General features: G+C 40.3%; 2 protein-coding genes across 7 annotated transcripts; both read right to left on the bottom strand.

The window, feature by feature from the left end:
- Positions 1–1,930: 1,930 nt before the first annotated feature.
- LOC135497976 (histone acetyltransferase type B catalytic subunit-like) lies at positions 1,931–6,485 on the bottom strand. The gene is made up of 10 exons (XM_064788076.1): positions 6,455–6,485; positions 5,553–5,624; positions 5,259–5,334; positions 5,056–5,179; positions 4,544–4,688; positions 4,061–4,214; positions 3,498–3,709; positions 2,976–3,127; positions 2,749–2,865; positions 1,931–2,558 (listed from the first exon to the last, which is right to left on the bottom strand). Exons 1-10 carry the CDS (start codon positions 6,459–6,461, stop codon positions 2,391–2,393), a joined length of 1,227 nt encoding a protein of 408 aa, XP_064644146.1. The 5' UTR covers positions 6,462–6,485; the 3' UTR covers positions 1,931–2,390.
- Positions 6,486–7,343: 858 nt separating this feature from the next.
- Positions 7,344–26,461, bottom strand: LOC135497565 (electrogenic aspartate/glutamate antiporter SLC25A12, mitochondrial-like). Of its 6 annotated transcripts, none has more exons than XM_064787316.1 (17): positions 26,436–26,455; positions 26,239–26,316; positions 19,844–19,867; positions 18,742–18,801; positions 18,256–18,398; positions 17,895–18,010; positions 17,473–17,612; positions 17,087–17,233; positions 16,164–16,184; positions 14,463–14,601; positions 14,004–14,279; positions 13,425–13,633; positions 13,201–13,281; positions 12,668–12,947; positions 12,265–12,423; positions 11,977–12,067; positions 7,344–10,879 (listed from the first exon to the last, which is right to left on the bottom strand). In XM_064787316.1, the coding sequence occupies exons 2-17, from the start codon at positions 26,272–26,274 to the stop codon at positions 10,720–10,722; spliced, it is 2,082 nt and encodes a 693-aa protein (XP_064643386.1). In that variant the 5' UTR covers positions 26,275–26,316; positions 26,436–26,455; the 3' UTR covers positions 7,344–10,719. The 6 variants fall into 6 exon arrangements, with proteins under 6 accessions (XP_064643386.1, XP_064643382.1, XP_064643383.1 ...); XM_064787312.1 differs by lacking the exon at positions 26,436–26,455 and adding an exon at positions 22,112–22,412; XM_064787313.1 differs by lacking the exon at positions 19,844–19,867 and having other exon boundaries at positions 26,436–26,461.
- Positions 26,462–27,530: the final 1,069 nt, after the last annotated feature.

Below are 27,530 nucleotides of genomic sequence, written 5' to 3'. Positions count from 1 at the left end.
CTGGCTCCTCCTGCTAGGTTGAGACAGTTGAACATTGTTATTTATAAGATAACTGATTGTGTCAATGTACTGGCTCCTCCTGCTAGGTTGAGACAGTTGCTCATTGATATTTATAAGATAACTGATTGTGTCTGTGTACAGGCTCCTCCTGCTAGGTTGAGACAGTTGCTCATTGATATTTATAAGATAACTGATTGTGTCTATGTATAGGCCTCTCCAGCTGGGTTGAGATCGGTGTACAGTGATATTTGGAAGAGAACTGATTGTGTCTATGTACTGGCTCCTCCTGCTAGGTTGAGACAGTTGAACATTGATATTTATAAGATAACTGATTGTGTCTATGTACTGGCTCCTCCAGCTGGGTTGAGACAGTTGCTCATTGATATTTATAAGATAACTGATTGTGTCTATGTACTGGCTCCTCCTGCTAGGTTGAGACAGTTGAACATTGTTATTTATAAGATAACTGATTGTGTCAATGTACTGGCTCCTCCTGCTAGGTTGAGACAGTTGCTCATTGATATTTATAAGATAACTGATTGTGTCTGTGTACAGGCTCCTCCTGCTAGGTTGAGACAGTTGCTCATTGATATTTATAAGATAACTGATTGTGTCTGTGTACAGGTTCCTCCTGCTAGGTTGAGACAGTTGCTCATTGATATTTATAAGATAACTGATTGTGTCTGTGTACAGGCTCCTCCTGCTAGGTTGAGACAGTTGCTCATTGATATTTATAAGATAACTGATTGTGTCTGTGTACAGGCTCCTCCTGCTAGGTTGAGACAGTTGCTCATTGATATTTATAAGATAACTGATTGTGTCTATGTACTGGCTCCTCCTGCTGGGTTGAGATCGGTGCACAGTGATATTTATAAGATAACTGATTGTGTCTGTGTACAGGCTCCTCCTGCTAGGTTGAGACAGTTGCTCATTGATATTTATAAGATAACTGATTGTGTCTATGTACTGGCTCCTCCTGCTGGGTTGAGATCGGTGCACAGTGATATTTATAAGATAACTGATTGTGTCTATGTACTGGCTCCTCCTGCTAGGTTGAGACAGTTGAACATTGACATTTATAAGATAACTGATTGTGTCTATGTACTGGCTCCTCCAGCTGGGTTGAGACAGTTGCTCATTGATATTTATAAGATAACTGATTGTGTCTGTGTACTGGCTCCTCCTGCTAGGTTGAGACAATTGAACATTGTTATTTATAAGATAACTGATTGTGTCAATGTACTGGCTCCTCCTGCTAGGTTGAGACAGTTGCTCATTGATATTTATAAGATAACTGATTGTGTCTGTGTACAGGCTCCTCCTGCTAGGTTGAGACAGTTGCTCATTGATATTTATAAGATAACTGATTGTGTCTGTGTACAGGTTCCTCCTGCTAGGTTGAGACAGTTGCTCATTGATATTTATAAGATAACTGATTGTGTCTATGTACTTGCTCCTCCTGCTGGGTTGAGATCGGTGCACAGTGATATTTATAAGATAACTGATTGTGTCTGTGTACAGGCTCCTCCTGCTAGGTTGAGACAGTTGCTCATTGATATTTATAAGATAACTGATTGTGTCTATGTACTGGCTCCTCCTGCTGGGTTGAGATCGGTGCACAGTGATATTTATAAGATAACTGATTGTGTCTGTGTACAGGCTCCTCCTGCTAGGTTGAGACAGTTGCTCATTGATATTTATAAGATAACTGATTGTGTCTATGTACTGGCTCCTCCTGCTGGGTTGAAATCGGTGCACAGTGATATTTATAAGATAACTGATTGTTTCAATGTACTGGCTCCTCCAGCTGGGTTGAGACTGTTGCACATCATAGTTGTTGAGACGACTGATTGTGCCTGTATATGTCCCAGCTGGGTTTCATCCGTTGAACATTGATATCTACGAGAAACAGCCAAGGTTTGTTCGACCAGAATTTTTAATAAGCTTATACACCATCATGATGAACTGTACATAAATTTATTAACTACATACATGGAGCACATTAAACGTGGGAATTTTCCATCTTAGCACAGATTGACAAACCACTTCGTACAAAGGTCCGGGGAGCAGATATTTCTTGTCCTCAGGCCCCAGACCATGAAATGACCTTAACCTCGACTCAAAATCATCCCAGCCCAACTAGAACACGACAGTCAAAATCTGCATCATCATTTTCCAACTCCCTAATGGTCGTAATAAATCCACCCCATTGCCTCAGTAGGACTATTCACACTTGTCTCAGAAGACCACATCAAAAGCTCAGAAGACGTTTCGTATCTCATAGAATAGCAATGCATGACAAAGTTTTCATACCACTTTATTCCAAGTCCTTCTACTGAAATCTCCAATTGTCTAGGTCGACCTATTGTCTATTGAATATGTTTTTTATTTCACAGAATAGCAATTCGTTTGACGACTTTCTCATACTGTTCGACCAAGTCCTCGAACTCCTTCTGCAAGTACGTCATTCGTTGCTCCGTATTCAAGCTATTCATGGCCGCCGTCAGTTCTGTGGTGTTCAAAGAATGTTCCAATTTACTCATCTCACGACCAGTTTTCTGGAAAGGAGAAATGCGAGAATGTGACCTATCTATGTCCCCATTCACAGTCTAGAAATTTGTTTTCCTAAAGAGACTTGAAGATTACATAGTTTCCGGTTCAAGATCTTAATGAGATTGAGCAATGGAAACTTATTTAGTTTGTGTTTTCACTTGAGTCACTGAAATCGTGTTCTATGTTATAACTTACCGCAAAAGGTGCATTGATCCGTCTCTTGATATCGAGTCTATATTTTTTGAAGTCTTCCAAGTCGTTAACGTTGGTTGCCTTGAGGCGAAGAATCTCATATATTCTTCTGGCTTGTTTCTGAAAGGACGGTGGGAGCAAATGCATTTTAAAGCAGCCATTCAGAGGAAATTGACAAGAAGTGTTGGAAACTATCCTGGGACGAACTGAATTCCCACCAAACTACTTACTTTATTAATTTTCAACTTTTCCCTTGCCTCTGTAAACATATCCTTGCAAAAGCCTGTTTTCAAATTTTCTGGTTGGAAAGACTTTAGGTGACGACAGTTACTTGCGTCTACATAATCACGAACACGCTGGAAATCTTCTGATGGATCTTCAACTGAAATAAATCGGGAGGCTACACGGTCAAAGAAATATTTTCTTCATACATGGAGCACATATTTAAACGTTGGAATTTTCCATTTTAGCACGGCTGCCGAAACTGCCTCAAGTGGCGGATCCAACAACCTCATCCCGAGTAGTTTCGATCTCCATGCGTCGATTCAAACAATCTTACTGCCTCACCTTGAACGCCTGGACTCGGCAAGGCACCACTTCTATACAATTATTTATCCCAAAAACGAGGGGATATTGGTAATATCTCAGAACACCTTTAGAAATCAAACAAGAGTGAGACTGGGCGATATCCTGGTGACCTCTGAACCAGGGATCGGCCTGGTCAGGGCAGCTTCCCCAGCCATCATCCCTACCTGTGATATCCAATACCTCTTTATCTCGTATCGCCTCATCATAGAAGGTCTGGATGAGACGGGAGCCGTGTCCCTGTCGCTGGAATGGCGGGAAAACCAGCACTTGGCTGATTCGTGGTCGAATTCGTTCGGGGTAGGCATAGTATCTGTAGACTGTCATATAACCAGCCAATGCAAACATTGGGTTGCCATTGCTTTTGTATTTCTCAAATCTGAAGACAAAAGTTATAGAAGTTATTTTTTTTGCTTTCTAGTTTCCGAGAACAAAGTTCAGGGCTTGTAAGGAGAAACATCCACGGGAGCTATTGATCAGTACTGAGGAGTTTCTCACAGGATGATGATGAAATCCTCCACTTTGTAAACAAGTATTACTTTATAGTTTCAGGGAGTTACACTATCATTGATGAGCAGTCTTCATCAGCAGCCTAATTATTTGGCTGTTTTTGACATGAAAATGATTTTTAAGCGGACTCCAACCAATAATTCACTTCTGTGCCATCTCATTTAATGACACCTTCAGGGTGTCTTCGTACATTCAGCAGCTGGTACCAACAAATACTTACAATAGATAATAGGACCAACGATCATCATCGTCATCTAGGTATGATGCGGCATCAACAAACCACAGCAAGAATGTTCGCAATCGTTCGTGATATTCCCGAAAACTGGGAGATTCTATGCTCGTCTTGAATATGGCAAAGTGCTTTTCTTGATTTTCTGAAAACAGAATTGTGATAAGTCTATTCCTATCAATGATTCCCAGAACATGATGGAGGAACAACGTAGCATCGAACACAGAATTAATCCAATGCCTGACCAGGGTGAGGACAGGGTTTAAATTGGGAGATTCTATGCTTGTCTTGAATATGGCAAAGTGCTTTTCTTGATTTTCTAAAAACAGAATTGTGATAAGTCTATTCCTATCGATGATTCCCAGAGCATGATGGAGGAACAACGTAGCGTCAAACACAGAATTAATCCAACGCCTGACCAGGGTGGGGACAGGGTTTAGATTGACCGCTGCATTATCTACACGATAGACTAACCTTTTGTGATTATTTTATAAGAATGTATCATCTCTCCAAATGGTTGGAATGACGCTTCTTTTGGTATCTGCTTGATGAACTCATCCATATTCGTGAAGAATCCTGGAGGTATCTTTTCTACAATGGGTTTCATCACATCATCCGCCTGAAAAGAAGAAGGAATTGCATGTTGCGTAGATCGTTCTTGGAGCATTTATTAGTTATGCGTATTTGCATTATTCATAACATACACGAATTCGGGGTGATGTCAATTGTATTTGGGACCATACAAACATTACTGTTCCGAGAGAATTTCTAATCACAAATTGTAACACTAGTATTAAAGTGACCATTGGTGATCCATGGCTTATTAATAACTACTTTAAAACACTGCCTCAAGATGCAGCAGGAAAAAAGGTTATAGAAGGCTTCGGACTGCTCGTTTGGTCAAACCTTGAAAGCCTTTGGCTAAACTTTTCGCCAGAAAGAACAGTGGAAGTTTAATTCCCTCAGAAATTCATTTTTGAACTTACATAGACGCCATCAAACTTCTCCGGTGAGATCTGCTCGGACGACGTCATACCGAGGTAGGTCTGAAGACTAGCAGCTGTGTAATACATCTTGATTTTGAGGTCTTTATAGCCAAAGATACTTTCACTGAAAAAGGATGAGGCAAATCAATGGAATTGTTGCTCTGGCATCTTCAAATCTGCAAGGTGATGTTTTTATTACTTACTTGTCTCCGAAGAGCTGATGTGACATCTCAGGCCTGAACACTGACACATCACTTTCAATGTCAGATTCTTCACGGACTGAAAAGGGATGGGAGGCCAAATTATTAAAAAAAACTCCATTCCGAGCTTATTCTCTTTTTAAATTCCCAACTCTTCTCCTGCCAATGATAAGACTAAGAATTCTTATTAATATGAACAACGTCTCTAGTTGTAACGCCAGTGAATGTGGACATGATCTTATGCTTTAGCTCTATCAATCTTTTAGAGCGATAAATTGCCAGTGAATATAAACTCACCTAGTTTGAATTCAATAGCGTCGTTTGCACAGCATTTGTACTGAGCAAACCTGTCTTTCAAAAGTGTTCCGTCTGAAAGGGAAGGGGGACATGTCAAAATAGAAAACACCAGTTTCTGACTATTCATGTAATCACGCAAGCACCTTACCAGGCAGTAATCTTCTACAAATTATAATCTAATCTTATCTAATATGTCGCTGTACGATACTGTATCGCCACTTCTGCATTAAATCGCCATAATTTAAGTTTTTAACGTCAGTCAGGACGCTATTTCCTTAACCAGTGTACCCAACTCAATGCATGCACTCTTCTCATAATGTAGCGATATAATATCGTGCAAGGACAAGGGCGGTGAGGTAAAAATTAATTTAACTATTAAACAGTAGGGACCCATTTGTCATCATTTTTAGGGGGTGAGATTGGATACATACAAGGAAGAAAGGCGTATTCTAATCGCAATTTGCAAAAAAATTTACTGTGTCGATGTCAGTGCATGTCAGTCAGAGCTGAGAGCATTGTTCATTGCCCATTGGTGCGGTACCCGGCGCGGCTTGATTGCAGAATCCCTGACAAATGCTTCAAAAAGAGGTTTTGGTTAGGGTTAGCTATAGAACATTTTGGAAGTGATGGCCATTTTGTAAGGGATCCTGCAGTAGTGCCAGTCATTCAGTGTCTAGGGTGGCCCACTTACTACTGTTACTGTTTCTGTAGTGCATGTAGCATATATTAAGCATGTGTGTAAGGGTCAAAGGAAGACTTCAAATTCAAAATAGAATGATGTAATAAGAATAAAGGTATATCAATCTAGTAGACAATAACATGTTCTTTCATCTCCATGCAACAACATCTCAAGACAACTCTTTATTGTTGAGTTATTTAACTTTTTCGTAGTTTTTACTTACCCGCCATTTTGTGCAATATGGACTATTCCCGAATAGTTTACTCACCGCATGACGTCACTTGCAACGATATTCACTTGCAAGTTCCCGCCAAATTTTGAAATCAGCGCTCGTCAGAAATGGCAGAATACAATGTTCGGTCCAAAGGTCGCGAGTTCGAATCCGGTTGTGGACAACATTTTTCTTTTTCTTTTTTACTTTATATTTTATTTTTATAATGCGTTTCTTTTCTACGGTGGCTGGGAAAGGACATAAGGAAAAAAAAATTCTCGGCGGGAAGACTTATTATCGTGGGGACGACTTATTATGTCGGGGGGGACAACTTATTATCTCGGGGGGACGACTTATTAAGTCGGGGGGACGACTTATGAAAGCGAGGGCAAGGCCTGGCTGTGACTGTCTCATCTCTCTCATCATGTTGTCAACACGGTGGAGCAGCCAGGACTGATTCGGCCTGGCTGTGACTTCCTAATCTCTCTCATCATGTTGTCAACACGGTGGAGCAGCCAGGACTGATTCGGTCTGGCTGTGACTTCCTCATCTCTCTCACCATGTTGACAACTTGGCAGAGCAGCCAAGACTGATTTGGCCTGGCTGTGACTGTCTCATCTCTCTCACTATAATTATTGTCAACTACGTTGTAAACATAATGCTCAAAATTGATTCATGAAAAAGGCAGTAGGGCAATATTATTATTAAGTTGTCAACATGGTGAGAGAGATGAGGAAGTCACAGCCAGGCCAAATCAGTCCTGGCTGCTCCACCGTGTTGACAACATGATGAAAGTGATGAGACAGTCACAGCCTGTAATGGCCCCCTTTTAGTATCCCAATGGCAATGGAGAGCTTGAGATTAATGAGAAGAGAAACAAACACAACTAAAAAGACAAAAATTTGGCAATTGATAATTTAATATTTCCAAATGATGACAATAAGGACATTCATTATATCAAGCACCAGGCTAATTTCTTACAAAACCATTGTGTACGGTGAATACAGAAATATCTTTCAATAGTGCAGGCAAGGAAGGATAAAACTGTCACTTCTTTCTCGAGTACACCTTAAAGTCAAACAAATCAAAGAAGAAGTCGTAGGTAGTGATCTCACTTGGCCTCCAGTGGGGACTTTGTCGTCACAAGACCAATTTCGGATGAATAGATATATCAGTAGAACCTAGCTATAAGAAACACCCTTGGGAATGGGAATTGCTTTCCTTCGGGGCTTTATAGAGAGGAGTCCTGAATACAGAGGTAAAACTGAATGAAAATGAGCAATTTGGGAACAAATGCAGTGTCCTCAATAGAGAGGGCGTCCTGCTTTCAGAGGTGTCCACAGAGTTCCCACTGTATATGTAATAGGTTTTTGTTACTACTTTTGATATAGTGCACAAATATTGCAAAAATAAAACCCCTAATAAAAGCTGGGTTCGTATTATATTGCAACAAACATGGATAGGAAAGAGCATCTGAAGTCTCTATGATGGCACATTCCACTAATATAGTCAACTACTTTTCTATAGTCATTTCCAAATGCCCAATATAATATCTGAAGATGTCGGGCGCAAATCTTCTAAAAGCCGTTTTAGTGAAAATTTATTAAATCACATGCTTAACTCAGTACGAGTCTTCTCACTCCCCCGATATATTGCACAGAAGTCTTTGTACGGCGTCTGATGATTTTTGTCAGAACCAACTCAATTGGAGCGCTATTTTTTACCAATGCAGTGTTTGTTGATCAGGCAAGACAAAAGTCAATCTGAGGTGTCGATTACCGGTATCAAAAAATCCTAAGGACAAAAGTACGTTACTCCAGAACAACTTAAACACAGTTTGATTGAATTGGGAACCCCAAGCTTCTGGCATAGGACTTGCTATTGATTCATCATGGTGATGAATTAAAGAGATGGAGACAATTCAATTGAGAACTCATGCGTGTGCCTTCTTCTTTTTCAGCATTCACTCTCAACCTTGAAGGTGTTATTCTCTGGAGAGCATTCCTTATCCAAGGCCGGATGAGCATTTCTTCATGCTACAAGGTTAGTCGCTATTTGCCTCATGACGCCATCATTTGCCAGATGTGTGCCTAAATCCAGAAGTTTTATTCTTTATTCGTGAAAAAGTTATCAAAAGGGTTATTTTCTAAACGTATCCTATGATTTTTCCCCAAATAAATATTAGATGGTCTTGTCAGTCGAGGGTGAAATGACGTTCCAATGCATACAATTCTCTTATCAGTTATTGCCCTTATTTAATTCTCACTAAAACACAAAGTCCTACGTTCACTCTTTTTACAAAAACTGTTAACACCTGTACATCGTGGATCAATTCACACCAAACTGTTCCTCCATTCAATATAATATGATACAGCCTGGCTGCTTATTCACATTCTAAGTTATGTTTAATATTTTTGTTAATAGTCAACTACGTAAAGGTTATCATTCGACTTCACACTTTAAGCCTGGTATTTCCTGAAATCTTTCAGTAGAACTCTGATGAGCTGCTCAATCAGCCCAAACATTCAGACCAGAACCTATTTATAAACCTGGGCAGAGAAAGACAAGTTTGACAAAGAGACCTGCCAAGAGTCTCATGCCAACAGTGGGGTTCAAACCAGGCACCTCATGACTGCTGCTTGAGAGTCCAAGCGACTACAATTACACCACAGCCGCTGCTTGTATTCTAGAATATTCTAACATCTATCTTTTCATTCAATCCTTTTTATAAAAGCAAATTTAGCCAAGCTTAATTTGTCAACATTTGGCCCTAATATTTTTACAAATAATTCTATTCACATATCTTACAAATATCGCAACATGCAAAGAGTTTAACAAGAACAACACAGTGGCCATATTCGGTCAAGTCATCCAAAGTCTCCCGTAAGTCTCGAACAGATGAGGCAGACTTCATTATGACACAGTGCATGACTAATACGCCCTTCTGTCACGTCCAAAATATGGTGACAGCACCCTAGCAAAGAAATTTGTCTAGGAGAAGGCTGCAGTAGCATCCGCTCATGCAGCTATACAAACGTGATAATGACTTCAGAGCAGCCACACAAGAGTAAAACAAGTGGTCTAATTGACACAACGAATATACCGTACGTAGACCACCATATCTTCACACCTTTAGTTTAATTTTTTGATCAATTAACGTTGTTTGCAAAATCAGCAGAAATAAAACACCAGCGAAACTTAGACGGTCCGCAGTACCACTGCCTCAGAAGAATTGGTTGACATGACTTATACAGCGAATGGTCCAGCTTACGCACACAAACTGGCAACTAGTCAAAAACGTACGAATGCAGACGTCATATACTACTAACAAGAGTTAAGAATATTTATATAAATTATCAAAAAATTTAACATCTTATGAATTAGTAAATATGACACCACCCAAATTAGTAAAATGTCGATCATTTTTGATTTCTTCAAACATGTAATTGAACTATTGTGTGAGTAGAATCATAACCCACAGGCATTGAAAAATTGTGATTGATACTGCTTGTTGCAACATGAATCATCATCCCCAATACAAAAGATGTCAAACCAACCAATCCACAGAGGAAATTCCAAGTTGTTGTTTCTTGATCACCCATCTACCGACTAACCACTCTGATTTGCTTTGGCAAACGCACCAATCACAAAAGATTAAAGGAAAATCCTCCACTGATTGATTGGTTTGACATTTTCTTGCATGAGAGCGATGCAAGTTTTTTACCGCAAGCGCTGGAAAAGGTTCTTGACAATATCCACTTAGTGAAGAGCTCGAGATCTAATATTGCAAAGTTCTCTGATCATTCTAATCAGCTGTTTAATGCTACCATCACATGAATGTTTTTACAATATGAAGAAAAATACATTATACAATAGCATCATTAAAACATTTTGAAGATTTTTTCATCATGAAGTCCTTTTGACATCAACGCACAGCCTCAGTCTTGAGAAACCAATATCACATTAGAGGGGTGAGGTCCACTGAACAAAGTTGTTGAATTGCCTGTGGAGTGAGGCCCACCAGAGTTTGTTGAACTGCCAGTGGGGCAAGGCAAGAACAAAACCACGCACCAGATGCTATGGCTCTCTGTACTTCTGGTAGCCCTCAGTCAAGAATGACACAAACAAACTTATGTTCGTAGTTCTGAAATGTCGCTGTCCTTCAAACCTATAAGCTGAAACCACTGTAATATTGCCTACTTCTAGTTCAAATTCAGGTGCATATCACTGCAGTCAGAGCTGAAACCACTGTAATATTGCCTACTTTTAGTTCAAATTCATGTGCTTTTCACTGTGGTCGTGAATCTTGGTAAATGAATTCCAAACTTCGTTTCGATTCCTTCGAAAGTTGCTAAAGCAAGTTTGTACCCTCCTATGTGATCCGGGTTTTTCGGGAGCTGCTCTTCAATCGACAGAGTTTCTGATCCAGTTGGTCGCCTGGAAAAAAGCAACATGACAACAATTTAAATGTTTGGGCAGCTTTTATTTGTCAATTGCTATGCTTGTTATCTTGTCTCATTCGTGGACTATTTGTTTCTCCATTTTCGTTGAAACTCTTTTGCACACGGCCTGGCACAGGAAATATCTTCCTGCCGCGGACTGAATGAGGTCCGACTTTAAAATCTCACCCCAATTTTTATGACAATAATGTTATTTTCATTGTGGTCAAAGGAGTCTCCATCTGCATTGCACGTAAATTTTTTTATATATGCAACGTGAGTAGAACATAAGGTATAGAATCTGTGTCTATCTAATGCTATACGACAGACAGGATTTGAATTGAGTTTCTACAGCAAGCGGCCTAACCTGAAGCACTGAGCATTGGCTGGTGGTGATGAGATTCATCTCGCACTTATGACAATGTATGAGCTTGAAGATTTCTCAAGTAGCCCATGATAAACAACAACAGTAATATCCACCTCCGCCTCAGACCCTAAATTTAGGGTTTGGAGGAACCTAAACCATGTGTCCCGCAATTACAGAGGTTTAAAAAAAATCCGATAATGCCTTCACTTGGACTTCTTCAAGCCACAGTGACTATCAGTATCGCCATTGCAACAGAAAAATCATGTTGACGCTTGGCACCATCTTTGTACCTGTCCAGACCCAGCCTCCTTGTAGCCACCAATTCGTAAACCACTATGCAGTCAATAACTCATATAGTTCAAGCTTTATTGTTCGTAATATGTACAAATTCGGATCAGAGCAATCTAGAACTATTGTCAAACATCTCACTTGACGATGTATTTACTGCTTGACCTGCAAAAGGGCACAAAACCAAAACAATCCTAAGTACTTATAGGTGAAGTCTGCTCGGCTGACAGGCCCAAGCCAATAATAGGGTTACGGCAAACAGACCTATTATTTGGTCTAGCCATATGAAAAAATCTGTTCAACATTGAGGAAATAAGTTTGTCGGCAGGCCTGCTATCGAAGGTAGCAAATGGAGTGGCATGAGTTTGGTGTATATTCTATGGATATATGAATACTGGCAGTGAATTTTTCATGCAAAGTAACTAATACTGATTTCTCACCTTCCACCAAAGTCCACGTAGAATACTCGTTGTAATACCTCGTACGTCATTAGTGTGACACCAAACTGGGGTGAGGATCGGACAACTCGAGCTGAAAAAGCAGAAGTCAAGGTAAGTTCTTACTGGTTCATTTCAGAACAATCCTTTGGCAGTGGACAATTAGATAAATTACACCTTCTCAAATACGCAGAGTTATTCTAAGAATTTGAAAAATTACATGAAAAGAACAGAATGCTCAAGTGAACTCCTACACTACAACTAAAGATGGGTCATTAAATCGTACCGTACCTGGTGCGCCCTTCCAGAAAGCTCTCATTCCCTCCTCGGCGTAGATCTTCCGCGCAGCATCAAAGACACCATTATACACCGTCTGTCCTCCGCGGGCTTTCACCTGTAACCGCGTCTTTATCACATCGGCAGGCGTCGTCAACGAGGCAGCAGGTGCACCTGGCGATAAACGTCAAATATTTTAAATTCATAATCAAGAAAGTCATCTTCTTGGTGTCATCATCATTATCATCAGTTGACTGCACAGCCGGCTGCCACAAGCTTCCTGCAGCTGATCCTACCCTGGGCCAGGACCTCAATTTGCCGGGGTCTCCTGCCATGCGTCGTGGCTTTATCGCTGGCTCCAAGTGGATCTGTAAGCGGGATAAAAGGATTGTTTACAGCATTTTCCTTATAACCTTACCAGCAAATGTAGCAGCAGCCAGAAGTGAAATAGGTCCATTATAGCCATTCTCATTAGCAAGCAACACTTTCCCGTGGGCATAAACTGGAAAGTAGATCGCCGAGAAAGGAATATCACGTAGGAAGCATGCTCGAGCGCCTTTGTATAGTCCAAAGATTCCAAGATCCTTGATAACCGAGATGGCACCAACACGCTTTTGACTAGCGATTTCGCCAGCAACTTGGAGGCGGATTTTTACAATCTCGAGCGGGTTTGTGAACATCACCTGAGAGCCTCCAGCCTGGAAGTGAAGAGTATAAATTATCAGCAACGATTACCCATCATCCTGCATGTTTCATAAGAAATCATTCACAGGTCAGTGTATCTGTGGAGACTCATTCCAATGCACCAGTAATGGTGACACCTGCTGTAAAGTGCTTTGGTACAGATCATGGTAAAAGCCTACACAAAAATAACCACCATTTTTAGAATATCATTCATATTATTATCAGTTTTTTGTCACACCCCGTGAAAATTTGTATGCAAAGACTTACACAACCACCAGCCAACATTTCAGCCCAAAATGGAATTTCTCCATCACTCGACGTGGTTTTGTCTCGTACAAAATCATTCATCTGAAAAATACAAGTTTTACACATGAATTTGAAACTAAAACCATGGCATTAGAAATATCCATATCCATCTTTTCTGATTGTCCAAGCATACACCAAGCTTCGGTTATCAAATCTCAAGTTTTTTTTACACCACAGAAACTTACCGTCAGTTTGATAGCCTTTTCGGGCGCGACACCAACCAGCTGTGGCAACAGGCCTCGGTAAAGACCAAAGAAACCCTCGTACCGCACAACTTTCTTGAAACAATCGAAGCTGTTTTTGTACATCAATTCCCCAACGTACGAGCCGCTGCGCTGGTTCTGGAGTCGCGTTTTCACGAGATCGATAGGATAGACGCATGTAGCACCAATCGCTAGAAGTTGAAAAGTTAAGAGTCAGGCAGGCCCAGCAATAGGCCCAGGACCACACTTCAAAAGATACACGCCACCGCCACAGGCCCTTCATTGTCAACTTCCTGTTACTCAGATATCTCCAGTATCATCTCGACTCCAGTTACGTTTCCCCAAACTCGTGTTCTGGCAGGTACAAATACCGGAATGAAGGGTCGTGACAAACTTGTATAGGGAATGTATACCACCAATGGGGGTTGGGGATGAAAAATTTGCCAGCAAAGTAGGTGGGGAGCAGAATGGCTTCTTGACTTCTCAACGCTTATGTTATTACGTTACATAATGTAACTTTTTACATTAAATTACACTTATGGTTTCAGATTTTGTACCCACCTCCAGCAATGCCACCAAGAAAGAACCTGTAACCACTCTCTAGAATCTGGACGAGCACGCCACGCCCATGTCCTGCAGCAGCGTCCTCCACTGCGTCCTGGACAGCAACAACTTGCATCCGGTACGGCATTTTCTCCTCCTCGAGCGGAGCCAGGGCAAGAATATCTTTGTAAGTGATTTTTCCAATCTGGTGGCCAAGTTCGACCATTTGGAATAATATCTCGATCTCCAATGGTGTAATCTGTGTGAAATTCTGAGCCTCATGGAGCATTTCACCTGAAAATGATCAATAAAGAGTTTGTGTGTGCCTTTTGAACAAGTTAACAAATCCCAATCACGGCCCCCAAAAAGGCCATTAAGCGATATAAAGCACCATTATTCAAAAGATTTATAGTTGAGTGTTCGATCGCAGAAGTAGACTAGCGGGGTCTGACCAAACGCCATAAATTTTAACCGTACCTTTCGTCAGCTGTGCTTTTGGGTTGCCTCTCGCTACGCCCATGTATATCTTTTTGATCAGCTCCATGTTGTTCAACAGCGAAATGAACGCAACGAAGAACGGAAAGCTGACTGATCGAGCCTTCTCTCCTCCAGCAATCTGAAAATGGACGAAACCGGGGTAGATTTTATGTCGAAAATGAGAGAAAACTACTCGAAACTTTCTGTAACACACTTAATAACATCAAAAATAAGGTCAGTTGGTACAATTTTAACCTTAGTGTGCATTTACGTGCACTGCCAGCTGTTTTCTACACTGTTCAGGCTGCAGTTTTACCAGAAGAGCTATAAGTGTTCCAATTTATCTTTTATGTACATCCATATAAATCTGCCTTATACCAGAAAATACACTCTTTAATCTAGTGCAAGTGTAACAAAAAGATGGTCTACAGGCCTTATACCGATGATATTTGGACAGTTATATGCTGTTGAAGTGCTGACAATGTAAAACTGACGATCAGGGGCCAGTGAACATAAACATGTAAATCTCTGGGCTGCCCTAAAACATCGAGAGCATTTGAATTTTGAATTTTACAGAGACTTTTTCTGAGCCAGTTTAAAGGGGTTTTGCAAAGATATTACATTAGGCAGGAACGAGTCATTCTCAAAATGGTCGAGTCATTCTCGAAATGGTAGTTTTGATTAGTATAAAGCGCTTCTGCATTCATTTGATAAAAAAGTCAATCCAGCAGTCGTTCTGCCTGACTGACTACAAGGGAAACAGTTAAACAAGCCAGTTGAAATGTTTTTTAGCTTTAATTCTTCTTCTTTTGCATGAAAGGCGTTCATGTTTATTGTATTTTCTTGTGGCTAAAGTAAATAGAAATAACTTTATTGCAGTTAATTTGTTATGTTGGGAAAATTGCTAAATCTTAGCTTTCATACTTATTCTTTTTCAGTCTACCCCATGCAATTTACATTCAGTATGTCTTTACACGATTGGAAATTTATATATCTAAAGTTCAATTTTTGATTTTTGGAGAAGGCCTTAAATAAGAAGCAAGAACATTAGTGTCGATAAGCAATGGCCATGCTATGCAAATTACTGCCAAAACAATACTTTCCAGATCGGTGTATCTCGCTGCAGCTTCACTGACAGGCCTCTCACTTAATATAGAGTCTTACCCGTGTGTGTAACTCAACAAAGTTCAGCTTCTTCACTGCCAGATGCACTGATCTGGACAGAGACTAAGTGTAAACTACTTGCTCATTGCTGAATCAAGATGTTCTGTTTTTTTATCTTGAATTGCAATTAGAACTCCAGAAACCAAACTTTCTGCCAGAATCAAGCAAAAAAAGTAACCACCGTGAAAATTACCTCAATGAAGCTACCACATGGAAAAACATGCTATTCGCTAAAGACACACATTTTTCTGAATTCTATAAATGAATCCACTGAAAAAGGTGACTCAAAAGGAGCACAGACGATTAAAAGAACTGGACGCACATGTGAATGGAGAAACATTCCGGTACACTGATACACCAAAAGCAAGGAAGCGTACTCTGACCCCCCGATCTGCCCAATCCTCATTTTGGCAAGGTAAGAACTCCCCGTTTATTTGCAAGCAAGGAGAAAATGTTTGAGACTTTTGTGATGAAATCAGCGAAAATTGAGGAGAAACTTTTTTATGCAGGTTGGCGTGACAACCACATTAAACTCACCTTGTGACGAATATCAGCGATCTGAGATGTTCATGAGAAATGGACAGATATATAAAAAATATCGAAATTCGTCACAATTCTTTACCATGGAAACATCAAAATGAGAGCAATGGTAGACACAACCATACGACGATTCCTCCTGAAGTCGACATATGGGACCCCTCATGGAGAAACGTATCTCTGTGCAGGATGGCAAAGAAATGCCCTCATCCGAAGAGATGTTCTCCAATGCCAGTCACAGCAAAACCAGGCCCATGTTGCCCTGAGCTTGGCAGGTTGAGAGGGACTGGTTGTTCATTTCTCTGTTGTCTGCCTTCTGTGAAATCTGAGCGCATCAATTTCTTCCATGTGCCTCGTTTTGCTGTGACGGGTCATATATTGTATTTTTCTTGACCTTTATTCAGCATCGATCATAGTTTCAAATTATATAATATAACAATTCACTTGCTACACAATTGTACCAAATCTCAAATCAGGGTTGGCCGTTTTCCAGCTGCTGAAATTGGCCATCGAAATTTTTACCGGTACCCTAGCTACAGGCCAATACATCCCTGTGTCACCTGAGGAAAGGCTGCTGTTAATGAGAGCGATTGTACGACAACAGGATGCTACACGAAATGTTATGGTAGTCGATGCTGGTGTACATGTTGCAAAACTATACAGGCCAGGTTCGTTTGGTTTTGAAGGTAGTTTCCTAATCGCGGTGCAAAATATACCCTGATCACTACCCTCGAGTTGCAATACATGTACAATTCAAAACCCAGGTTTGCATGTGCAGTACCTCAAGTGGATTTCATGTCAAGTAGAGATAAATTCTGCCATTTTACTACTCCACTCTCCCCCAGTAACGAAACAAACTCGGCCAATAAGTTCTTTTCACAAAACCAACATAACTATCAATGTGCCCCACATCATATACTTACAGCTATAAGATTCTCTTTTACGAACGGTGTGAGCAGGTGGCTTTTACATAACATCATGATGCTTTCAAAGTCGACTGCCGTGATGTAGCCAGCTGCGTGACGGTCGAATCTTTGGAAAGCTTGCAGGGCGTGCTCTTCATGGAAATCCTGAAAGATGGGACAAAATTGTTTCACTCATTAATCCTAGAAATTAGATGCGACAGGTGCTGATGTTTAGAGCAAACAGGAGGGCACAAACATGTCTCTGTAGAGTTTCAACTGAGAGCCAGAATAGTGGGAGAGGGGTCTGATAGCTGCATTGATGGTGAGGAACGAACTGCCTGAATGCACAAAGTAATTCAGATGACAGCAGATCGATCTCAATTTAGAGCCAAAAAGGAACTTACATGAAGGATTTGTGTAAACTCCTGATAGCCGACCGCCCGACTTTTGTGCTTGCCAAAGTGGAGTTTGATAAAATCACAGTCGAAATTGAACGGTATATCATGTTGGAGGAGAGTGAGATTCAGCACTTCTTGGAACTCATCTGAAAGAGAGAAGACAGTAATTCGATTTTAAAACCTGTCTTTCGCCAATACTATTCAATGATGCCATGGTTATTTCCTTGCGAGATAATACTGATGTGATTCATATAGAGCGTGTGCAGTGATGTCAATATTATTGTGACCACTTGTTACAACGTCAAGACAAAAACTGCTATGCCCTTTTGGAATAAATTTCGAGACTTGTCTTTGGGCCAGCATACAAGTCATGTGATTTTCATTAGACTGATAAGCAACCCACTCTGTGTTGGATCATCACAACATACCAAACGTGACGAATCCGCTCCCATTCTTGTCAAAGAGCTGAAAGGCTGTGGTATACAATCCATCAGGAGAACAGAGGATTGACTCGAATGCTTGGAACTCTCCAAATGAGATCAATCTGCAAATGAAGACTATATACGTTTAAAGCTTGGTTGCGGTCAAATGCAGACGAAATAAATTATAGTAGGGCATGACGTGTAGTGCACATCACCGCGTGTAATGGGACATGTAACACGGCGTGCTATGCACATCACTACAACGAAAGGGTTCAGAGCTAAACCAATTGACAGATGGGTAACTTGCAGGAATATTCTACACATCAGAAACTGTCTCAAATTCATAGTGTCATTGTCACATTCTTACCCATTTTTGGTCGTGTCCACAATATTCGCCAACAGCGTGACAGTCTCCTCGTTGTGGTTTTCATGACGGAGCAAGCCTAGGTAACGCCGCACAAAGTCATCTGGCGACAGAAACTTCTCCCCGGCGATCTCTTTGCTTGCATACTAAAGAGAAGGAACCAAGAAATGAACTGACTTAACTCTAGTCTAAGAATCACGTCTTATGCCTCGACCCCTTTCTCATCTTGACCACAAAGGTTTTTTTTTATCTTACCCCGGCTGCATTAAAAGGGATTATGGATTATTAAGCCAATGAGGTTCAGGATACCCATTTCTACCCTTTCGCCATCTGCCAATAGCACACGTTTGGATTGCTCCTAAAATACACTCACACAAATTGAGAGAGTGAGCATATTTCGACTGCGACCCAAAGGCATGCTAAGGGATATGAAGTTTGCGTACACAGCTCCCACAGTAATTTCCTAAGACCTCCCCAAGTTTTACATACTTTGTTGAATATTTCCCTAAGTTTGTCTGTGTCTGCTCTCTTGATGAAGTTGACATAACTCTGCAAAATAGAAGTTGAGACGAGTTAGAAGGAGAAACTAACAGACTTGGATAAATGCTCAGCGGAACCAACTTTTTAGTCCACAACGTTTCTCCTAGTTCTCTCAAAGGCGATCATTGTTACATGACCTTATGATTATAACCAAGTATTGATTAATCTATACTTGCTAATATTTCATTAACACTCTGAAAATTGCTGCTGAAAGGTCCAAGTTCGTTTACTAAAAAAAAACAACTCTGAAACCAACTTTGCAAGAAGTTTGCTTGGTGGCTTTTTGCATTGCTTCATGTTCATTTCAGTTATAGATTCACCTAAAAATGCCTAAAATTCAAGAAACTTGGAAAGTGGAAAAAGATGATTATATATATTTTGAAATGCTCAAATATCGAAGTTTAAGGTTTTTCAGAACGAAATGGGAACATCTTTGAAACTTTAAAATCCCAAAAATGTCCAAAATTTTTGAAGATGTCAGATTAATACACGTATCGAACAACAAGAAAAACAGACTTTGAAAATTTACATACATCGAGAAAATAAAAAGAAGCAAATAGAAAACAAATCAGTACTCAAATTGCAGTAGAATGAATCAACAGGTTCTTCAGAGCGCAGAAGGTTCATCCTGAAATTAAAATCCAAGCTGATGTTCAAACTATAAAGCATGTATTAAAGTAGATGTGTTCGAAAGGAAATTATTGTTAGTACTTATAGTTATATAGCACTTTATAATGTACAACATTCTCAAAGCACTTAACATTGCACTTTTTGTTCTTGAAATCTTGTGCAGTACACTTCACTACCCTAAACTCTAGTCTAAAATGTGCACACTGTTCACAATGTAATACTTGCACTGACACACTACGGTCACATACTTAGGAGGTGCATCCCTACCAGCTTTTTTCATGGTGATAAATCTGTTGTTTTTAAAGCATTATAATGTATTAAAACGGCATTTATATACACAGTATCTAACATTATTTCTGGCAATCCCGTTGGCTTCGATGTAGGACCGAAGAAGCAGAGTCGACTACACCGTCCATCTTACCACATCCGCGCCCCTTTTGTTTTTCTGAAGAAATGCACAAAATCAGAAGAAAAATCAGAATTGCCCATGACGCATTGCAAATCTTGTTGATCATTTTGTATAACAGTGTTCACAACATTCTTAAGTCTCCGCATAAACAGTTAGAGGCTGCGCCAAGAAACTGTGCATATATCTTACGTATGAGCCGAAGTGCTACAAACTTGTGATTTTGACTGTATGGATAATGTGCATGATACTTCCAATGTCTCTTGTACTGAGGAAGGAAGAAAGTGATGAGATATTGCAAAGCTGAACAAACGGCATGCTTGGTCTAAATGCAACAAGAACAGTACATGTAGCAAAATCAAATATAAAACCTGCACACACAACCCGTCATGAAAAATGAATTTCTTGTTAGCTCGGTGTGACAATGAAATTCACCATCGCTCAAAGCACATCCTTTTTCATGAAGGGCACAAATGGCACTGCTAGAACAGATGATAGTACTTGGCTGCAAAAGGGTAAAACTGCCTGAAAATGCAAGAACTTTGAACTATAAAGCTTGGAGAAATCTGAAAAGCGGAAAAACGGGGTGAACAACAACAATCTCTATGATGCAGAGTAGGAAATTAGAAAAAAATTTATTCGAAATTTTTCCCGGATAATTTCTCAAAATTTGCCAAACTTGCCCAGCTATACGACAGGATCTAGCAGTGGTTAAGATACATATTTTGTGTCCAATTCAATTCTAAACATGGCCAGCGTTTTGGAAGAATCCCAAAATTGACTAATTTCCTCCACTGCTCTGTACGACATTCCATTAGTGATGCCGGTACTTACGTGGACTTCATCCTGGAGTAGAAAAGGGAAGAAAAGCAAATCATCACATAGTTTAACAAATTCTGACAATTAATTGGCTATGGAAAAATTGAGCATCACAGTTTTATAAGTTCTGACAAATGCTTTGACGCAAAATTGACTATAGGTGATACATGTAGAAAAGGGGACCTCATATCACACGTGAATGATTCAAACAAACTCTGGCAGTCCTCATTTTCATGTTACATGTAGTTGTACCAAAAACAATCACCAATTCACCATGTCCATGCTCCCCCAAAAATTAACACCAATGTTTAAACTGCATGCAATATGAAACGAAAGAAGGCAACACCATCTTGCACGAATCAAAAACACTTTTTACAAATTATAAAATCACGATCGAAGCTTAGCTCCTCACTAATGAGTGATTTAAATTGTTGTGACCTGAAATCAGGTTTCTAATTCTATTTGGCAATAATCTCATAATGGTGCTGGTCATTGAATGTGCCAGAAACAGTAACCCATGATTGAACCAATCAACAATCAAATCACGAGAGGGACAGAAATGCGGAGACGTACACACACCTTTTACGCCAGCAGAGGATCACATCACGTAGGACGGAGAGAAAGCAGATGTGTCTAAAAGACATTTAAAGGGCAAATACTGTAGGCAGGACGACACAGACTATAAAGAAGAGTAAGACTACATGTGTGTGCAGCAAACTGGTGAATCAAAATCAATTCCCTAGCTTGCCAAGAATCAGGCACGCATTCCAACTTGCCAAGCCGGCCTGCTGGAGATGGAGTTTTCAATAATAATGCAAAGACTGTGTTGTTTGAGTCTTCTGATGAAATAATATTGCGTTCAAATGCACCAACGAAATTGTCCTGTGGATAGTGAACAAATTGCAATTAATATGCACGAATCTGCCAGTGCCAGGCACTACCCAGGATAGGCACATGCCTGCTCGGTAAGTTGGAAAACCATCCTACGATCTCGGTCTCTTGGGGGAACTGATTTCCTAGAGTGAGGCTGTAGCATTGGTGCAGTTGGAAGAGACCTCAAGTTCTGAAAGCTATAAACTGTTTCAAAAGAAGCCAAATCTTATTGCACCAAAATATCAAGCCCAACAAAATGAATTCAATCGATTTTTCGGTGCCATCACAGCAACTTTCAAGAGGCAACCAGACAAAGGCAGTGTCTTACCTGACTGTTTTCAACGTGTCGACGAACATGTTTAAATGGCGCCACCTATTATTAAAGCAGTATCAAAAAACAAAATTGACATTGCCGGGAAAAAAACATGATAAAACGGTAGGTCCGACACACGGCAGGTCTCACACTGAGTCACAGGTTCAAATCAAAAGTAAGGGAAAACACTGCAGAGCCTGAGGTCACTGCCAATTGCACCAAATTTGCTCCGGACATTTTGTCAGGAGCGCATACAGCCGAAGAGTAAGAAATCTTACCCCCATCGCTAGCAATCGCTTGAGAGTTTCTGTGATGACGCTGAGACAAAACAGATGCGGGAACACCCAAAGGTACATCCAGGGCGGTTAGACTCGACTGTATTACTTGGTGGGTCAGCTCAACTTGACAGCTGGGTTATACTGTATTGACCTGGTAGGACTGCTTGGCCTGTGCTGTATACGTGGACAGCACACCAGACAAAAACAGAAGTCATCAATCCTGAGCAGAGTAACAGCGGCGGACTTTATGATATCAAGAACATCCAGGCTGAGCTGCACAAGCGGGATGACGGGCCTAATCCTACAAAGCCAATTGGAAAAGAATTCAAATCATAAACATACACTCTACAGAAGCAAAGCTGGAAAAGTGGGGCATGTACTCAGAAGTGTCAGAATTCATCATCAGGATTGGGGTCAGACAGTCACTGATCATGAATGACCTCAAATTCGAAACTTGGCAACATAGGCCTATAGTAGTAGGCATACAGCCAGAGGTACTGCTACTGCCTAGTACTGGTATATGAAATAGGCCCAAATGGCATTAGTGTCCTCATGGCTACTACCATCTTGACAATCACGATAGGCTACAAGTATATTCATACTCCCTCATGCGTATAGGGTAGAGCAATGTTTGCTAGACTCTTTCACCAGTCTCCTCCATTCACTCATTACAGAGACTGGTACTTGACGGCATTTCACTCGTGATGAACTAGATTTGGGGGCATCGGCCTCCGGTGTCCGTCATCCACGGTATGCACTGAAAATGTCTGGCTCGCCCCGACCCTCTGCTGCGTGGGGAAAGGGTCGAGGTTACCTGGACTATGTTTGCAAGAGGACGGGTTTACAGAAGAGAAAAGTTTCTGGATGTGCTTGGAAATTGAATGTAAAGCACTTTTAGACTGCTGTACTGTGTAAAGCCCTTCCCAATTTATAACGAGTTTTATTTTATATGTCATCATGCATTTTAATATTTTTTAAAAACTTTCTGATTCAGGGCAATAGAATAATAACTGCAGAAATATTCATCATGACCATAAATGTTCATGAAATAAGGCCACTACTGGCAATAATTCCGAAACCTTTCCTTCACGCCAAAAAATACCTATTTTCAATCAAGCCTTTGAGTTGATCCAAACGATTAGCATATTTCCATTTTGATAATTCTTTCTTTGGTATAATGGTAATGGTATAAAGGTTGGCCTACATAAGTTCAGGCTGTATGATGGAAAACCCATTGCTAATGTTATTGCATAAAGGACAAATTTTTATGCCGAAGCATACGATTATGCAATAAAACCGACTGTCTGCGTGGGTCACAGGCGAGACATCAGCATCACAGGCAGATACGATAAACATCAAACAGGTTTATTTTTGTGGTAGATCGTCACGTAACAGGTGATTTCACATGTCTGCACAGCCTTTTAAATGATACAATTTTTGACAACAGAATTGTCTCATTATATACCATTCTAGTGTAACTTGCCATCATTCTATTTGAGAAGTGTCAGAAACACTATCGTTCTGAAGGATCGTCGTTCTGTCAATTCAAGGGCTCATTCATTATCGCTATTCAGAGGTTATTATTCGTCCATTTAATATTCAGAACGCAAATAGGCCGATATGGATCATTGAGTACATATAATGTATAGCCATAGAGTAGGCCTATACTACAGTTATAACTAAGATCCATGTCCATAATCAAGTGATGATTCCTACAAAATTAGCTGGACTAGAACCCTGTTTGATTCCAAATTTCACAGAAAGCCAAGTATGAACAAAAAGGTCCCTGGTATAACAACCTACATATACATGTATGTCCAAGGCTAAAACCACATGACCATGTCTTAGGTCATCTTGCTTTGCAGCCCTTCAAGTTCAAGTGGGAACTAGAAGTACAAGTTACAACCCAGGACGACAAGCACACATTTCTCACAACACAGATTCTAAAAGAAAGTCCTTAGATGTTTCTCATAACAAACATTCTAATCTAGATGTATATTGCAAACATGCAGATAAGGTCCACAAAAGGGAAATGAAAACTTGATCAAAACTTAACGAGAACTCATGAGTACTGTAAGTGTAAACGAGAAATTTTTCAAAAGTCAACCTGATCCCAAAAAGTAACAAGTGCAAAATGTAACTTATGGGACATGATGCATTACAGCTCCCATTGTTCTGCAAAATACAATTTGTAATTTGTAATTTGTAATTTGCGAAATTCATCAATACATCCCTGTATATGGGCAAAACATTGGGTAGGAAACTGCAAATAGAACAGGTTGCAAAATATTTCTGAGTTAATCAGTAATGAACAATATTTCACATGCACCTAGTATGTATATCATTTGCAATTCATAATAATTATTTATGAGCCTGTTACAGAACTTTATGAATGACTAAATCAGTTGCGTTTATCATAAATACATACCAACCACTACCATGATCAGTGACGTCAACACAGTTGTTGTGAGAGTCTGTTAGAGCTCAAAGAACGGTAACTGTGTATCCCGTAATTTTCCCCAAAACTCCAACTCAACTGTATTGTAACAGACAACCATGCATCTTGGAGCGCTTGGCCTCCTAGCAACTGCGTAGAAACCTCAAAATTGATCACGGCATGCCATGAATAATCATAACGTGTGACGATTATGACTGCGAGGGTCAAACCTTCTCAGCGAACAAATACATGAAAATGTAGAAATTTAAGACATTTAAGAATTTATTCGTGACCATGCTGAAAACAGTCTCTGAACCATCTGAAAGTTAAATGTCAACTTTATGGACAATGTCACTTGTACTTATAGTCATGCCAAAAAACAGTAACAGTAAAACAACCTTTAAAAACGTACATGGGGGCGAATGATAAGCATGCTGTCATGAGCTGACGTTCTTTCACATCAGATCTGAAAACTTACCCCCTCCTGGTCAGGCCTTTCATTCAATCGCATTGCGTATTGTTTTCACACCATTCAACGGTGTATCAACTAGGGTAATTGGTAAAAAATGTCAACAATTTTTTTCTTCAAAAAAGGCTTTTTTCAATTTTTGGGGGTATTTGTTCTAGATGAATCCCTAAAACATCCCTGAATTAGCATATGCCATACGTCATTTTCTAGGGGAGATGCTAGTCTCCACTATATTAATAGCTAAAATAGGCTTAAAATTACAATGTATAATTTAAAAGGGTACGTGACTGAAAGACCTGCTTGTGTGGATGAAGTGGAAACAAATATGCGAAACCATACTTACTTCCAACTATAGGAGCATCACAGAACAAAATAAAGCAATGGCATTAATTCTACAGATATCATATTCATACATCAGATGAGATAGGGGATGCCCATTTCTAACTTTACGTTATTTGTGATAATTGAATATATTTATAGATGTCCGTCTTCCAATGGAATTTGGGTCAGAGATTAGGTTTATGTATTGTTTCGATCGGAAGATCCATGAATTGAAAAATATGAAGGACTGGAAGTGGAAATACACAACCTTTAATAAACAAATTTCAATTTTTCCGATCGTTGTTGGTTTAACTTGGATACGAGGAGTTTTTCTTGCCTATCTTCTCGTAAACCTGCATGATATTTTAGAATAAACCTTGGATAAGATTTTGTCACAATAACAGCTGTACATCATCGGTTAGGCATCATTATTTTATCGAGAGAAATCTCAACAGGACGATGGTTCGTCGCAACTTTTCTTCATGAAACCCCATGTTATTGAGATACGAGAGTGCACTCGCATGATGGCATGATCTTTACAAATTAGCCAGATATCCACTTATAATGTAAATTTAACATTATTAGCGTACTTTCTGTAATTTTATTATCTGTATTACCTTTGGCCCCTAGAGGGTGCATTTGAGTAATAATAAATTGAATTGAATTGAATTCAGCAATGACATTGACAGCCAGCTCATTCATTTAGCAGTGGAGGTCACAACAACTTTGGACACTGTTTTTGATAAGTAAACAAGCTCAGAAAATTACTTGAAATGTCTCATTTTGAAGCTAGAAACATAAGCTATGAAATCAACATACGCACATAACTATTAAACACATCACAGAGGTGTATGCAGCATCCAATTTCGATCGAAATGAATGCCCTTCCCAGAAACTTACCGCGGGATTGTGTTTGGCTTCGCAAGACGCTTTCATTTTTACCGGCCATATTTTGGATACAATGCTCAGTTTGTTTTCCTGAAACGACCAAACGAAAGACAGTTACATATTTATTCGTACTGCATTCATGATTTTGACGCTAAGGCCGTAATTAAGATGCGTTTGAAAGATTTTTGTGACAAATTTGTTCGACTCACATCTGCACCGGAGGCTGCCATATTGGTTGCTGAATTGCGGTTGTTTCGCTCCCTAATGTTTTCGCCCCCAGTCGTTTCGCTCCAAGTCGAAGTCGTTTCGCTCCAAGTCGAAGTCGTTTCGATCCAAGTCGAAGTCGTTTCGCTCCCAGGGACTTCTTGTTGGGGATTGAGAACGTACCCCGGGAAGGACAAGTCAAAGTAGATGTGCTTTCCAGGGTTGTCGAAGAAGGAATCATTCGGTCATCTGCTGTGTGATCTTTGGCAGGTGACTGGCCATTCGTCGGTCATCAAGAGTGTGATCCTGGGCAAAGAGGGAAGGTTGTGACTGTCTTCGGAGAGTAGGCCTATGTACTATTAAGTACCAACAGACATATAGTAGTCAGTCAATTTGACACATCAAGTACTTCCGGTTTGCAGGATCCCCTCCCCCCCCCCCATTCGTTATCTCGCCACGTCTGGCTGTGACAGTATCTGCAATTTAAATTCACATCAAGAATTATTTGATTTGGGAAGGCATATGTCTTGTATGTCTCCCTGTAGAGACCATGTCACAACCAATCTGATGACAGTAGCTGCTACAATGTCCGAGATCTGAATAGTAGTTACCAACCGGCTTAACTCGTCCTAGACACTGTCACAACCAGGCTGATGACAGTAGCTGTTACAATTCTGATTTTACGACGACGAATCCAAGATCTTTTCATTAGGCCCTTGTGCCTGCGGTATACATGTAGAAGAGACGGCCAAGTACGTTGTACCTGTCTTCACACTGAAGCATGGTGAGATGATAGTTCAGCTAGCCTAAGGCAGTAGGCCCTGGCGTGCACAGTGAGATGTCAGGTCAGTCCAAGACAGCAGGCCCAGATGAATGCTGTGGGAGAGACAAGGCTGTGAATGTCTTCCAGAAAATTGTGAGATGCTAGCCTAGACCAAGTCAGATTATAATGCATGTACTGGAATGACGCCAGCTTATGCATGTCGTCCGAGCTAAGACATTGGAACTAGGCTCTGCCTGAAATAAAAAATCCTATACTTTGTCATCTACCTTCTCCTGTCACCTTCCAAAGTCTTCTGTCGTCTCCAAGTGCGAATGTC

The sequence above is a fragment of the Lineus longissimus genome, chromosome 13 (assembly GCF_910592395.1).
Source record: "Lineus longissimus chromosome 13, tnLinLong1.2, whole genome shotgun sequence".
NCBI classification, from domain to species: Eukaryota; Metazoa; Nemertea; class Pilidiophora; order Heteronemertea; family Lineidae; genus Lineus; species Lineus longissimus.
The sequence above is the reverse complement of the archived record's forward strand: the minus strand, read 5'-3'. Positions and strand labels throughout refer to the sequence as shown.

What these genes read in the sequence shown, in the direction of transcription:
- LOC135497976 (XM_064788076.1), bottom strand. An exon ending in AGAAGTTTGATGGCGTCTAT is followed by an intron (nt 4,689 to 5,055) that starts GTAAGTTCAAAA and finishes TCTTCTTTTCAG; the next exon opens with GCGGATGATGTGATGAAACC. An exon ending in AGAGGTATTGGATATCACAG is followed by an intron (nt 3,128 to 3,497) that starts GTAGGGATGATG and finishes GATTTATTTCAG; the next exon opens with TTGAAGATCCATCAGAAGAT.
- LOC135497565 (XM_064787312.1), bottom strand. Translation starts at nt 22,189, where the DNA reads ATGTACCTTTGGGTGTTCCCGCATCTGTTTTGTCTCAGCGTCATCACA. An exon ending in GAGCGGATTCGTCACGTTTG is followed by an intron (nt 17,613 to 17,894) that starts GTATGTTGTGAT and finishes TCTCTCTTTCAG; the next exon opens with ATGAGTTCCAAGAAGTGCTG. An exon ending in AGTTTACACAAATCCTTCAT is followed by an intron (nt 17,234 to 17,472) that starts GTAAGTTCCTTT and finishes CCCATCTTTCAG; the next exon opens with GATTTCCATGAAGAGCACGC.